This window comes from Dipodomys ordii, unplaced genomic scaffold, assembly GCF_000151885.1.
Source record: "Dipodomys ordii isolate 6190 unplaced genomic scaffold, Dord_2.0 Scaffold86, whole genome shotgun sequence".
NCBI classification, from domain to species: Eukaryota; Metazoa; Chordata; class Mammalia; order Rodentia; family Heteromyidae; genus Dipodomys; species Dipodomys ordii.
Window position 1 is genome coordinate 1,505,469 of NW_012267302.1, and position 15,190 is coordinate 1,520,658.

Sequence of the window (15,190 nt, forward strand, 5' to 3'; positions counted from 1 at the left end):
GATGAGAGAGACTCAAGCCACACAAAATATTGCCCCCCCCTTTTTTAAGCTTTGCAATAGTTATTTCTTCCACCATTGGGTGATATGATATTTCTTTTGTTTTTCATAGCATCAGCTGTTCCCTCTTTCCCACTTGTTCCCTCCCTCCACTCGCTGCCATTGAGTTGCTTAGTTCATTTTGATCAATGTCCAGTGCAGCTGATGGGTCCCGCTGTTGTATGTTTTTCCCTGATTCCCGCTAGTTCTGTGTCATCCTCCTGGTTTCCCTCTGGTGTGCACATATATACCATATATGTGATCAGCAGCATGGGGTTATTTAGTAGTAAATCGACCAGATGAGTGGAAGCCCTTTGTTTCTTAAGTCTTGTTAATTTTGTCATATCATCTTACATTTTGGATTTAACATCCACTTATCAGGGAGACCATGTGCCATTTGTCTCTTTGCTCTTGGCTTACCTCGCTCAACATAATTTCTTCTAGCTCCATCCATTTCCCTGCAATGCCATTATTTTGTCATTTCTAATGGCTGCATAATATTCCATTGTGTATAGATACCACAATTTTTGGATCTATTCATCTGTGGTGGGACTTCTGGGTTGTTTCCATATCCTGGTTATTGTGAACAGTGCTGCAATAAACATGGAGGTACATGTGTCCTTGTATACTGGTTCCTGTTGTTCAGGATAGATGCCTAGAAATGGTATGACTGGGTCATAAGGGAGGCCAATATTTAGCTTTCTGAGGACCCTCCAGACTGCTTTCCAAAGTGGTTGTATAAGTGTACATTCCCACCAGCAGTGTAATAGGGTTCCTCTTTCTCCACATCCCCTCCAGCATTTGTCGTTGGCTGATTTGTGGATGTGGGACATTCTGACTGGGGTAAGGTGGTATCTCAGGGTTGTCTTTATTTGCATTTCCTTCACCACCAGGGATAGTGAACATTTCCTCATGTGTTTCTTTGCCATTTTTATCCCTTCATCTGAGAAGTCTGTCTTTAGTTCCCTTGCACATTTAGTAATTGGTTTGTTAGGTTTGGGAGGGATTAGTTTCTTGAGTTCCCTGTATATACTGGATGTTAACCCCTTGTCTGATATATTGCTGGTAAATACTTTTTCCCAGTTAGTTGGCTGTCTTTCTAGCTTGGTTGCTATAGCTTTAGCTGTGCAGAAACTTTTTGTTTTAAGGTAGTCCCATTTGTCTAGTCTCTTTCCAATTGGTTGTGACCCTGGGACTCTGTTCAGCAAGTTCTTGTCTGTGCCTATAAGTTCAAGTGTCTCTCCTACTCTGTCCTGCAGTACTTTCAGAGATTCAGATTTCATGTTAAGGTCTTTAATACATGTTGAGTTGATGCTGGTGCATGGTGATAGGCTGGGGTCCACTTTTAGTTTTCTGCATGTGGCCGCCAGTTTTCCCAGCACCAGTAGAAGAGGCTGTGTTTCTTCCACTTTGGCTCCTTTGGCAAATATCACCTGACTTTTCGCATGTGGTTTTATTTCTGGATCTTCTATTCTATTCCATTGGTCTTCCGGTCTGTTTTTTGTGCCAGTACCATGCTGTCTTTGTTATTATGGCTCTATAGTAGAGTTGGAAGTCTGGCATGGAGATCCCTCCCATGTTGTCTTTTTTGCCTAGAATTGTTTTGGCTATTCTAGGTCTTTTGTTGTTCCATATGACTTTTTGGACTGTATTTCTGAAATGTACATCATTGGGATTTTTATAGGAATTGCATTGAATTTGTATATTAATTTTGGCAGTATTGACATTTTCACTATATTAAATCTGCCTAGCCAAGAGCATGTAAGGTCTTTCCATTTCCTAGTGTCTTCTGTAATTTCTTTCTTTAAGCTTTTATAGTTTTCATTAAATAGTTCTTTTACATCTTTGGTTAATTCCTAAATATTTTATTTTGGGGGGTTATTGTGAATGGGGTTGCTTCCTTTATTTCCCTTAATGCTTGTACATTGTCAGTGTACAAGAAGGCAACTAATTTTTGTGGGTTGATTTTGTATCCTGCTACTTTGCTGAAGTGATTTATAATTTCAAAGAGTTTGGGGATGGAGTTTGTGGGACCATGAAGGTATAGTATCATGTTATTTGCCCATAGAGATAGTTTAACTTCTCCTTTCCCTATGTGCATCCCTTTAATGTCTTTTTCTTGCCTTATTGCCCTGGCTAAGAATTCCAGGACTATATTGAAGAGAAATGGAGACAGTGGACATCTTTACCTTGTTCCTGATTTTAGGAGAATTGGTTGTAGTTTTTTCCCATTAAATATAATATAGGCTATTGGTCTGTCATATATGGCTTTTATTGTTTTAAAGAATGTTGCTTCTATTCCTATTTTCTCCAGAGCTTTTAACATGAATGAATGTTTTATCTTATCAAAAGCCTTTTCTGCATCAGTGGAGATAATCACGTAGTTCTTGACCTTGGATCTGTTGATGTGTTGGATTATATTTATCAACTTACGTATGTTAAACCATCCCTGGATCTCTGGGATGAAGCCTACCTGGTCGTAGTGTTTGATTTTTTATTTGTTTCCGTAGTTCTCTTTTTTTTGTTGTTGGGTTTTTGCCTGGTTTGGGGATGAGTGTGATACTGGCATCATAGAATGAGTTTGGGATAGCTCCCTCTTTTTCTACTTCACTGAAGAGCTTGAGGAGTATGGGTATTAGTTCTTCTTTAAAAGTCCTATAGAATTCCGTTGTGAATCAATCTGGTCCTGGGCTTTTCCTTGTTGGAAGACTTCTGATTGCTTTCTGTATCTCATTCTAAGATATTGGCTTATTTAATTGATTTGCTCTTCTTTGCACAGTTTGGGTAACTTGTGTTTTTCCAAAAATGCATTCATTTCTGTTAGGTATTCTTTCTTTAGAGAGTATAACTTTTGAAAATATTTCTTTATATTTGGTTGGATGTCTTGGGTATTTGTTGTGATTTTTCCCATGGCATCCCTGATCTTGTTAATTTGGGTTTCCTCTCTTCTTAATTATTCTTGCCAAAGGTCTATCAATTTTACTTATTTTTTCAAAGAACCAGCTTTTTGTTTTATTAATTTTATCTATAATTTTCCTATTCTCTATCTCATTAATTTCCACTTTTAATTTGATTATCTGGCTCTTGCAACATGAGATTATTTACTTGGTCTGTCTCTATTTTCTTGACGTGGGTACTGAGGGTGATAAATTTGCCCCTCAGGATTGCTTTTGCTGTGTTCCACAAGTTTCTTTGTGATGTGTCCTCATTTTCATTGAATTGTAGGAACTTTTTAATTTCTCCTCTAATTTCTTCTGTTACCCAGGTGTTGCTTAGAAGTGTGCTGTTCAATTTCCATGTATTTGAGTAATTTCTGTGGTATGCTTTGTTATTGAGAATTAGCTTGATTCCACTGTGGTGGGATAGGATACAGGAAATTATGTCAATCCCCTTGTATTTGCTTAAGTTCCTTGCATAAACTATGATATGGTCTGTTTTGGAGAAAGTTCCATGAGCTGCTGAGAAGAACGTGTACTGTGTTGTTTTAGGGTAAAATACTTGGTAGATGTCAGTTCCACTTGAAGTATGGCCTCACTTCATTCGATAGCTTCTTTGCCAATCCTCTGGTTGGTAGACCTGTCCTTTGGTGAGAGTGGGGTATTAAAGTCTGCTAGTATTATTGTATTTATATCTATTTTATTCTGTAAGTTTGAGAGTATTTGCTTAACATATTTGGGTGCTCCAATGTTTGGGGAGTATAAATTGATAATGGTAATATCCTCCTCTTGGATTGTTCCCTGTATTAATATGTAGTGTCCTTTCTTGTCTTTTTTGGATTGATTTTAATGAAGTTCATTTTGTCCGATATCAGGATAGCTACTCCTGCTTTCTTACTGGGGGCATTTGATTGGTAGATCCTTTTCCAACTCTTCGCTCTGTGTTTGTTTGTTTGTTTGACTGAGAGGTAGGTCTCCTGAAGGCAACAGATGGATGGGTGATGTTTTCTGATCCAATCTGCAGTTTTCTTTTGATTGGTGAATTAAGTCAGTTAATATTTAAGGTTATTATAGAGAGATGTATTGTGGTCCCAGTCATTCCCTGTTTTCCTAAGGTTTTCTTCTTTCCTTTCCTCCTGTGCTTACTAAGTTAGACTTCTATTAATACCTGTCTGGTGCAGGTCCCCGTTCCTGGATGCTTTCTTCAGGTTGTGTCCCCCCTCTTAGTATTCTTTGTAATGCTGGCTGATTGCCTATGAATTCATTTAGTTTTTCTTTACTATTAAAAATTTTCATTTCTCCTTTGAATGTGAATGCTAGCTTTGCTGGATATACCAGTCTGGGCTGGCAGTTATTGGTTCTCAGGGCTCGGATGGTACTTTCCCAGGCCTTTCTTGCATTCAGTGTCTGTGTGGAGAGATCTTCAGTGATTTTAATTTTTTTCCCATTGTAGTATAGCTCCCTCATGTTTGCTGCATGTAAGATTGTTTCCTTATTATTCAGCTCTATCATTTTTACTATAATGTCTAGAAGTGTTTCTCCTGGGATCCTGCTTGTTAGGTGTTCTATATGCTTCTGTTATGTAGGTAAGATGTTCTTTTTTAAGATGGGGGAAATTTTCATTGATAATCTTTCTTGTTGAATAGGTGTTGCATTACCTTGCTTTGATATTCCTTGCCTTTGTCCACTCCAATTATATGAAGGTTAAATTTCTTGGCACTATCCACTTGCTCTTGGATTTCCCTTTGGCATAACTTAAATGATTTTTCTCTGTCTGTGACTTTTTGGTCCAGTTGGTGTATTCTGTCTTCTGTATCTGACACTCTAAATTCCATTTCATTCACTCTGTTAACTATGGCTTCCACTGTGGTTTGCATGGAGGAAATGGACTCCTTTATAGATTCGACGTTGGTTCTCAAAGTACTAATCTCACCTCTTAGTGAGGTGTGTACTGCCTCTATTTTTGTACTAATCTCACCTCTTAGTGAGGTGTGTACTGCCTCCATTTTTGTGTGCACCACCTGTTTGAGATCCTGCATCTCTTTTGATAGTTCATTCCTGTGTTCTTTAAATTTCTAGTTTATTTCTCACTTTAATTCTTGAGTCATTGCCTCCAGCATCTCTTGGATGTCGCTTTTGTCTTCCATTCCTGCCTTGCTCCCACTGGGGCTCTCCCCTAGGTGGCTGCTGGCTTTTGGGAATAGCTTGCTATCCTGGGTGTTGATAAACCTTGTAATTTTTCTCTGTGATTTTTAAATGGGGATTCAGGGATTATTGGAGACTAATCTGAAATTTTGTTTTGGTCAATAGGTATCTGTCTTTGCTTGGTTGCTGTTTCTGGGTTGGCGGAGAGAGTCTGTACCTGGTCTCGGTTCTGTTAGGGACCAACCTCCAGCTGCTGATCTGACCCACATAGAGCTCTCGGCTCTCTGCTGTAGATCACTAACAGTTCCCACCTTTAGAAGGACTGAGCAGCCTAGACTGCTCCTGTTTACTCCTACAGGTGCTCTTGGTGAGATGGGATGTGCTGGATGTACTCTCCCAGTTGCTGGAGTCTGCTATGGGATCCTTAATGTTTTTATTTTTTGGCTGGTTGTGAGCCTGAACTCTGGGCCTGGGCGCTGTCCCTCAGCTCTTTAGCTCAAGGCTGGCACCCTACCATTTGAACCACGACGTCACTTCTGGCCTCTTCTGCTTATGTGGTGCTGAGGAATCAGATCCAGGGCCTCATGCACACGAGGCAAGCACTCTGCCACTAAGCCACCTTACCAGCCTGAGCTCCTGACTATTATCAGGTGCTGGTGGCCTGAGGTGTCCAATTCCCAGCCTGGGATATATGGGTCAGGTTCTGGTGGGGTTTGGGCTTCTGGTTCTCTTGCCCTGGACACCCAGGTCTTTTGCTGTCACGGGCATGATTCCCAGGGGGTGCAATTCCCTGTTTTCTCCCCTCTGCTGAGGCGTATGCTCAGCTTCTGACTTCAATCAGGATGAGTTGGTTGTGTTGCTCAGGCACCGGTCCTGGCCTGGTCCTGGCTCCTAGTCCCCGGCCTGGGGAACTCCAGTTGGACCTGTGCTGCTGTGTATCCCACCTGGGTTACACAGCCTGGAGTACACAGTTCAAGTTTCTTCCACTGTTGGCTGTTGTGACCCAGGGGTGATGTTCCTAGCTTGGGTTTTTAAGCTCCCTTCCAGGGGTGCTCTTGATCTGGCCTGGCTGGCTGGATGTGCTACACAGGCTGGTGGAGCTCTCAAACAGTTCCCAATTTTAGTGGGTAGTGTAGTCCAGGTTTTGGGATAGGAGTCTGGGTCAAGGTCTGGGGGGTTCCCACCAGCTTTGGTTTCCCTTGAGGAGGGATACACTGTCACCTGCAGGGTACTCACCCTGGAGCTAGTTGCTGTTTCTGTGTGATCTACGTCACTGGTTGCAGCTACAATCAGAGTTCAGTTGGGATGCTTGTGAGCTGGGCCGGGTGGTGGTGGCTCTGTTTGTTTCTCCTCTGTCTCTGCCTCTGTTGATGCTATTTGGGTCGGCACCATGGGATGGGCCTCTGGTTAAGGGGTGGGGGAGCGGTCTCCGTGCAGGTTCTGAGCCTGGAGTTTGTCTCTGTGTGTGCTCTCTGGGTCAGCACCAGTACCTTGCAGGTCTTCTGCTCTGGCGTTCTGTGGGTGACCCGTGTAGTTCTGGGGTTCCCGCCATGGGGCCGAGTGGCTTTGTCAGGATGGAGCCCCTCTGCTCAGAGAGTGAGGAGTAGGGGTGGAATCTTTGTATAGGCGCCTGGCTCAGAGGTTTCTCTGTTCGTCACGATCAGCGGGTCTTCAGGGGTCTTTTGCGTAGGTGATCTGCAGACGACCCCCTGCAGCCCCTGCCGGGCGCGGCTGGCTGCAGCTGGGTGCATTGCCGTGCAACCAGTAAAGGTTGGGGGAGGGGTCTTCATGCTTCTCTGTTCTGAAATTCTTCATTTTCTTTCTTTTTTGTTTTTTTCTGCCTCCTGTTTTTCTCTGGGTGTTCATCTTTTTGTTGTTGTCGGTCTCTTGGGGAAATTAAGTGTTGGAACTCGAACTCTCTTTTTGGTTGGAGAGAGCTGTGGTGTTTCCCTACCGTTCCGTTGCCATCTTGGTTCCCCCTCTTCTATTTTCCCTTTTGACTGGATACTTGATTAACTATGAGAAAGATATACATGTACATATGTGTGTTTCTATATCTATCCATCCATACACACACACACACACACACATACATATATATATATATATATATATATATATTTGGTATTCAGTACAGAAGTATTCTTAACTTTTCACTCTGAAATTTATCAGCTCTCTATTCATTTTAAAACTGTTTAATTTTAGGGTTTTATGTAGTCTTACTTCATGATTATTTTTGAACAGTTCTAAAACTAAAACTTACAAATTTAGATCTGCTGGGTATCCTGGGATACGGTATGTGTGAAGTCATGATAAAAACAAAATTGAAATATGAAATACTGGCTAGAGACCAGCTAACTGACGATAGAATTCAAACTATAAAAATATCTCCAGCCTCACTCTTCATTTCAATTCATACATGAATATTACATGCTTTACTTATGCTACATCAACATTTGTGGGAATTCCTGTTAATGAACAAATGAAAATGAAGCCAGTTTCCCATTAAATCTTATTTTACTATATTAGAGTTTGCCCCTTATGGTTATTGTCTTACAAGAAAAGTAATTATTCATTATGGTGGCTTTTCATAAAAACCAGAAATGTACATGGAATATTAGACATTTAGTAACTCTTCTATTTATGTAATGAAACTTCCAATAATTAAAAAATGGAGTTGGAGATGCAGTTCAAGAGCATAGTACTTCAGAGCCTGGGTCAATCCTCAGCACCACAAAAATGAATAAATTAAGTAAATAATTGCAAAACTAAATTCAAGAATATATAATCTATTTCCAAAGGGATAAAAACACTATTGCTCAAATAACAAAGCATCTTTATTGGTCTAAATTCTTGCTTCATAATTTATTGTGCCTAAGTTTATTCCATTGTGATCTCACAATGGAATGAAACTAGAAATTAATAATAAGAACAACAGAAACTATAGGAACACATGGAAACTGAACAATAGACTTTTGAATAGTCAATGAATGGTTGAATAAATCAGGGGAGAAATTTTTAAAAAATCCCAGAGTCAAATGAAAATGAACATGTAACTTATTACAACCTATAAGAAACATTTCTAAGAAGGATGCTTATAGTTCTGAGTGCTTACATGAAAAACCAGAGAAGTTTCAAGTAAAAAAGCTAATGATACAACTTGAAGAATAAAAATAAGCCAAACCTCAAATTAGTAAATAGAAAGACATAATAAAGATCAGGGCAAGAATTAATGAAATAGTGAAAGAACAATATAAAAGATCAATAAAACTAAGAGTGATTCCTTGAAAAGATAAAGATTAGCTGGGCTCAATAGCTCATGTCTGCAATCCTAACTACTCAGGAGGTGGAGATCAGGAAGATCTTAGTTTGAGGCAAATCTAAGCAAAAAGACTTCATTTCAGTCTCTATCTCTCAATGTGAAAATGGATCAAAGACTTTTATATAAGTCCTGGCACTGTGAAACTACTATAGGAAAACACAGGGAAAAACATTTCAAAATAGAGATATAGCTAATGACTTTCTGAATAGGACTTCAATAGCTCTGGGAAAAAACCAAAATTGAAAGTAGAATATAAGAAACTATCTCAAAGGGCTGGGAAGGTGGCTCAGTGGTAGAGTGCTTGCCTTGCATGCATGAGGCCCTGGGTTCGATTCCTCAGCACCACATAAGCAAAAAGAAAAAAGCCAGAAGTAGCGCTGTGGCTGAAGTGGTAGAGCGCTAGCCTTGAGCTGAAGAGCTGAGGGACAGCGCCCAAGCCCAGAGTTCAGCCCCACGACCAGAACCCCCCCCCAAAAAAAGAAACTATCTCAGGGAGAAGCAAGGGGGAAGAGGGATAAGAGGGATAAGAGGGATAAGAGAGGGTGGTGAGGGCATAAATATGACCGAAGTACATACATGTATGAAAATGTCATAATAAAATCAGTATTTTATATAATTAATAATAAATGGTAAAAATATCATATTCCTGGAATTGCTTATTACTGTCTTTATTTCCCTAACTAAATAGGATCTTGATACCAATCACATATGAGATGCATTGCTTTAGGAACATTCTCATAGACAATGAATCTCAGCCAGAAGAGCACAATCTCCTCTATACTTTAAGCATTGCCATACTGCCTTCTACACTCTCCTTTTACACTTAAAGCCTAATACAAATGATTGACATCCACTGATCAATACAGTGAATAAAATTATTGCATAGATCTAAACAAATTAAGAAATCTAAAGAAAGAAGAAAAATCGCTGGGTACTAATGACTCACTCCTGTAATCCTGTACTCAGGAAGTACTGAGCAAAAAGTTCTCAAGACCCCATTTCAATCAATAGATGGGAGTGGTGGCAGGTCTGAACAAAAAGCAAGACTAATATAATCAGAGCAAAATGAAGGCATGACTCAAGCAGTAGTATGTCTACCTAGCAAGGGTGAAGTCAAGTTAATACTCCCCAGAACTGCAAAAGAAAGGCAGGCAGGCAGGCAAGCAGGCAGGAAGGAAGGAAGGAAAGAAAACAGTCTATAACAAAAACAAAAATCTTATTTTTCACTTTAGCACCTACGTTCTGGTTGTTTTTCATTGGGTGTTATAGATCGCACAAAATCTTGTGGCGTCATAAACACTTCTGTTTCACCAGGCTCATTGATTACTTTCAAGGTAGCAAAGTATCGGAAGATTTTGTCTGGTGTGGAATAGGCTCGAATCCTATTCTCATATTCCATCACCTAAAATTAGAAATTTAGATTGTTATTATAATATACAATACTAAAATAATCTAATCATCAGTATTTACCAAGTCTCATATACTATATTCTTCATCCTATTTGAGAAAATATTACTGTCTTTTTTTAGAATTGGATTTTATATTACAAATAACAATGATTTTTAAAAAATTCAATTTCTCCCTTGTGATATACCACTCATATTCCAGTTGAAGTAATGTTCATGTACCTTTTATTTACACTCTTTTTAAAAAGAATTTTGTCATTTTTTTTAAAGAGTTGAAAGTTTGTAAAATTGAAAGATGTCATTAAGAGAATTTAAAAGGTCCTAGTAACAGAATACAATGTCATACATATACTAGCTTCTAAAGTTTTAATAGCAAATTTTTAAAAAGTGATTGACTTGCCAGATATGATGGTATATATCTGTAATCCTAGCACTTAGGAGGCACAGGCAAGAGGATCTCAAATTTTGATACTACTCTGGGCTATATAATGAGTTCCATGCCAGTTTGGGATACATTTCAGGTCTCAGTCTAAAAAAAAAACGAAACAAAACAGACACCAAACAACAACAAAAAAAAAACCCAACCTCCTCCCTCAAAAAAAAAAAACCAACAAAATAAAAAAGGAGTGAGGGCTAACTTTATAGCTCTTACTTCTATGAAATTTCCTGGATCCTAAAATAAAACAAACCAGATTCCAAAGATCTGAGTAGTAAGCAGGCCTTCAAAGACAAAGTATATTAAATGATGGCACAGAAAAACAGAATTATATATCATGGAAACAATTACTAACAGGTCTTAGGCAATAGACTTTAAATTATAGAATTAAGCAAAGTGATCCTTTACATACGGCATATTTAGAAACAGAGTTGGAGAACACACAAGCAAATGTTCAAAGAGCTACAAAATCAAGTATGACTTACATTTTAAGCTAAATATGTACTATGTTAATGAAATTCATTCCATCATCTGGCATACAATTCTCCACTCTGAACATGGAACACACAAAAATCTGTGCAGTCACATAATATTTTGTTGCAAAGAATTTCTCTCATATCAGAATTTAACACGTTGGACAGTCAACAATAAATCATGTAATATATATATATATACATATACATATATATTATATATGGAAAATGTGTCAAGGCAATAAAACCTAAAAAATCTGCACCAGTTCTATGTCCATAAAGCAGCTCATTAATATTTAATTTTTTTGAGTCCAGTAGTGGGGCCTAAACTCTGGGCCTGGGCACTGTCCCTCAGCTCTTCAGCTCAAGGCTAGCACTCTACCACTTGAGCCACAGCGTCATTTCTGGCTTTTTTCTTATGTGGTGCTGAGGAATCGAACCCAGGTCCTCATGCATGCAAGGCAAGCACTCTACCACTGAGCTACCTTCCCAGCCCCACCAAGGTTCTTTCTATTGTGAGGAAGTCTTGAGAACTTTTCTGCAGACTGGCTTAAATCCATGTTCCTCCCAATCTCAGCCTCCCATGTAATTTAGGATGACAGGCTTCTACCACGATCCGTAAAGATGGGCTGAGAAAGGAGTCTTGTGAATTTTGCTGACCTCTAGAACATTATGGAAAATGAGGTAAATAATTTACAAATGTATATGAACCATTTGAAATCCATACTGAAGGAGAGTCTACTGCATTCTACAGTAAAATTATATAGTTTTGATTAGTATATAAGATTTTGTTTCATACTTTTCTGTCTCTGAATCCAGAACGTTTCTTCTTTTTCTCTTCTGAATATGGCTCAACACCATTATCTGAAGCCTTTTTTTCTTGGTTACAAACTTCCCCTTCATCTTTATTCTTTCCTTTATCACCAATGTCAGTCTTTAGATTGTTTACACATGATGGTGATTCTGCATGAGCCCTAATATGCAAAAGAGAAATCTAGAGTAAACATGAAAGTCCATCATATTAACCACACAAGCACTCACAGAAACAACTTACAATAAAATCTGTCAGAAAATTCTACATGAAATGCTAGAGGCATGGCTTAGAAGTATCATGCCAGTCAACAAGGCACGATGCCCTTAATTCAAACCGTAGTATTGCCCAAAAATGTAAACATTTTTCATGAAGAAGTTCCTCAAAAAAAAACCCAAACCAAACAAACAAAACCAGAAATATAGGCAGAGCACTGGTGGCTCACACCTGTAATCCTAGCTACTGAGGAGGCAGAAAAAGCCTATGAGCCTTATCTTCAATTAGCCCCCAGAAAACTAGAAGTGGCACTATGGCTCAAAGTGGTAGCGCACTAGCCTTGAGTGAAGAAGTTCAGGGGTAGCACCTATGCCCTGAGTTCAAGCCCTACCATGACAAAAAAGAAAAGAAAAGAAATCTTATCACAGGCTATAAGGATGAATAGTAAGGATTTGAGTGAGGGAGGATGTTAAGTGAAATAAGCCAGTCACAAAAAAGACAAACACTATATTCCACTTTCATGAGTTACCTGGAGTTATTAAATGAATAGAAACAAAGTAGAATGGTGCCTGCCAGGGAGTGTGGACATGGGATTGATGAGTTATTGTTTAATAGGTAAGGAGATACAGTTTAGGGAGGTAAAGAAAGATCTGGAAATGGATGGGAGAGAGAAGAGTATTTAGTTTTTAGTACGTCATTAGTATAGCAATTCATTTTGCAAGATGAAGTTTAGATCTGTCACAATGATGTGAATATATCTGACATGACTGAAGTATATACTTAAAAATGATTAAGACAGCTAATTTTTCTGTGAAAGCTATCTATTTATGATATTGTAATTTTGATTTACACTTTTACAGATTTGTCTCAACATGTTTTTACAACCATAACTCATAGAAAAGCTAATCTTTTCATTTACTAAAAATTTCCCAAGCTTAAAAAGATAGTCAATTTTGTTATATGTCTCTTAGTACATTAAAGAAAGCACATGAATAGCGGGTTGTGATGGTTCATGCCTATAATCCTAGAGACTCAGGAGGCTGAGATATGGCATAAACTACTATCCTGGCACTGATATCAGAGAAGACTTGACTCAAAAACTGAGGCTAGAGAGCAAGGCAGAATGTAGATCTGGTTCCAAAATCAGCTTGAGAAATGGAAAAAGTTCCCAGTTTATTTTGATATTAGAATTAATTCAGCTCATGTTTCAAATGAAGATACAATACTGAACTGAATTACATTAAAAATTACTCAGGGCTGTAACACTTTTTGTTGTTCATTTATTTTCATTGCTTATTCCTAACTGTGCTTGATATGGTTCCCACTTAGGAAAAATAAATGTGTTCATTTTACTTGGGAAAAGAAACTGCTTACTTCTAAGTACTGAAATGATGAACAGAGAAATCAACAACTACAGTATAGTAGTTGACAGAACAAGTAGAACAGTAAGGATAAAAAAGACATGACCACAGTGTTAGCCAACTTAACCTAATTAATTTATAAAACACTCCATCAAATAATAGCAAAATATATACTTGTTTGAAATGTACATATAACATGTATCATGTTATATATAAACTTAAGAGAAAGAAAATTAGCCAGGCACTGGTGACTTACACCTATAATCCTAGCTACTCAGGAGGCTGACATCTGATGACTGTGGTTCAAAGTCAGCCTGGGCAGAAAAGTCCCCCGGAGACTCTAATCTCCAATTAACCACTCAAAAACTGGAAGTGACGCTGTGGCTCAAAGTGGTAGAGCACTAGCCTTGAGCAAAAGAGCTCAGAGACAGAGCACAGTTTAAGCCCCATGACCACTACCACCAACAACAACAAAAATAAAATTATATAAATTATTTCTCTTTTTGGTTGTGGTGGCACACCAGCTGATTATGTCTTTAATCCCAGTACATAGGAGGCTGAGGCAGAAGAATCACAAATTTGAGAGCAGTCTGGGCAACACAGAGAGATCTTATTTAAAACAAAAAAAAATACTCATCTACCTCTGAGCACAACAGAAATAAACTCTCTCTCTCTCTCTCTCTACTATATATATATAGTTTATATACTATGTACTATATATTCTATGTATATTATATAAATTATATGTAATTAAGCTACCGAGTCTTTTGCTCCCTTGTGGCACTGAGGATCAAAGTCAGGGTTTAGCAGTATAGTAGAACTTTTGTGTCATAGCCCCATTTTTTTTTTTGCACCAACATATTCTCTCATTTCCATACATTACCCACCCTTCTATATACCCAATACTAATGTACATTGAAAGCTTACTGTGTGTCAAATAATAAGACTAAATACTAAATAAGTCTGCAGAAGACATATTTTTACAAAAATGTTAGGTACTGTTCTAAGCAATTAAGAAGCAATAACTCATTTACTCTTAATAACTCCTGATTTTACAGACAGGAAAGCAATGGACAATATTATTAATGCTGAATACTTTGGGCAACAAATAAGCTAGAAATCAATTTTCTAATATCAAAGAAAACTGAAAGTACTTGCTGGAATGAGATTATCAGAACATACTCACCTTTTCCACAAGAGGCCAGTACTTGCAGTTACTGCAGAAGCTCCCAGGAAAGCCACTATCATTAATCTTCGCTTGGTCTGGGTGGGCTGTGATGCCCCATGGTACCACCGAGAGCCCACAGCCAGTTCTGCCAATGCAGAGAGTGAGTTAAGACGAAACATCCTGTGAAAAACCAGCAGAAATGTCACTCTTACCAGATTGTTGTTGTTGGTGATGGTAGTATCAACAGATGATGGTGAAGGGCTTATTCTGTGGCAGTCATTATGTTTGTGAATTATCACTGAAAGTATTATCCTACTTAATGCTCAGAACAAGTTATTAGCAAGGCTTTCTACTTATAAAACCCAATATGTCAAAGTCAAATGACATAAACCACATGATAACTATAACAGGGAATGATAACCACCACTTAGGAAGCAAAGAGATAGCAGATGTAGGAAATAGCCACTACTTCTAGGATTGACACAGACACCAAGAAAGTACTTCCTTTGTAAAAGCCCAGAGACACCTTGAGCCCAAGCCCCATGACTTACACACAAAAAAAGGTCAGAGACAGTACCCAGGCTCTGAGTTCAATCCCTTACACTAGCACCAAAAAAGAATGAGAATGAACAAACAAAAGAGAGAGAAAGAGAAGGAGGGAGGGAAGGGAGGACAGAAGGAAGGAAGGAAGGAAGGAGGGAGGGAAGAGAGGACAGAAGGAAGGAAGGAAGGAAGGAAGGAAGAAAGGAAGGAAGGAAGGAAGGAAGGCAGACAGGCAGGCAGGCAGGCAGGCACTGGTGGTATAATATCTATAATCCTAGCTATCTAGAAAGCAAGATCTGAGGGTCTCAGTTTGGAGACAGTTCAAGCAGACCAATCA

The 15,190-nt window shown here is 38.7% G+C and overlaps 1 protein-coding gene across 1 annotated transcript in view; it reads right to left on the minus strand.

Moving 5' to 3' along the window:
- Window positions 1-15,190, minus strand: part of Micu1 (mitochondrial calcium uptake 1) — a 146,148-nt gene that overhangs the window by 110,843 nt on the left and 20,115 nt on the right. The window contains exons 2-4 of the mRNA XM_013025589.1: window positions 14,329-14,490; window positions 11,554-11,728; window positions 9,679-9,841 (exon numbers count right to left, since the gene is read on the minus strand). Coding sequence (XP_012881043.1) covers window positions 9,679-9,841; window positions 11,554-11,728; window positions 14,329-14,489 — 499 coding nt within the window. The 5' untranslated portion in view covers window position 14,490. The remainder of the gene's footprint in view (window positions 1-9,678; window positions 9,842-11,553; window positions 11,729-14,328; window positions 14,491-15,190) is intronic.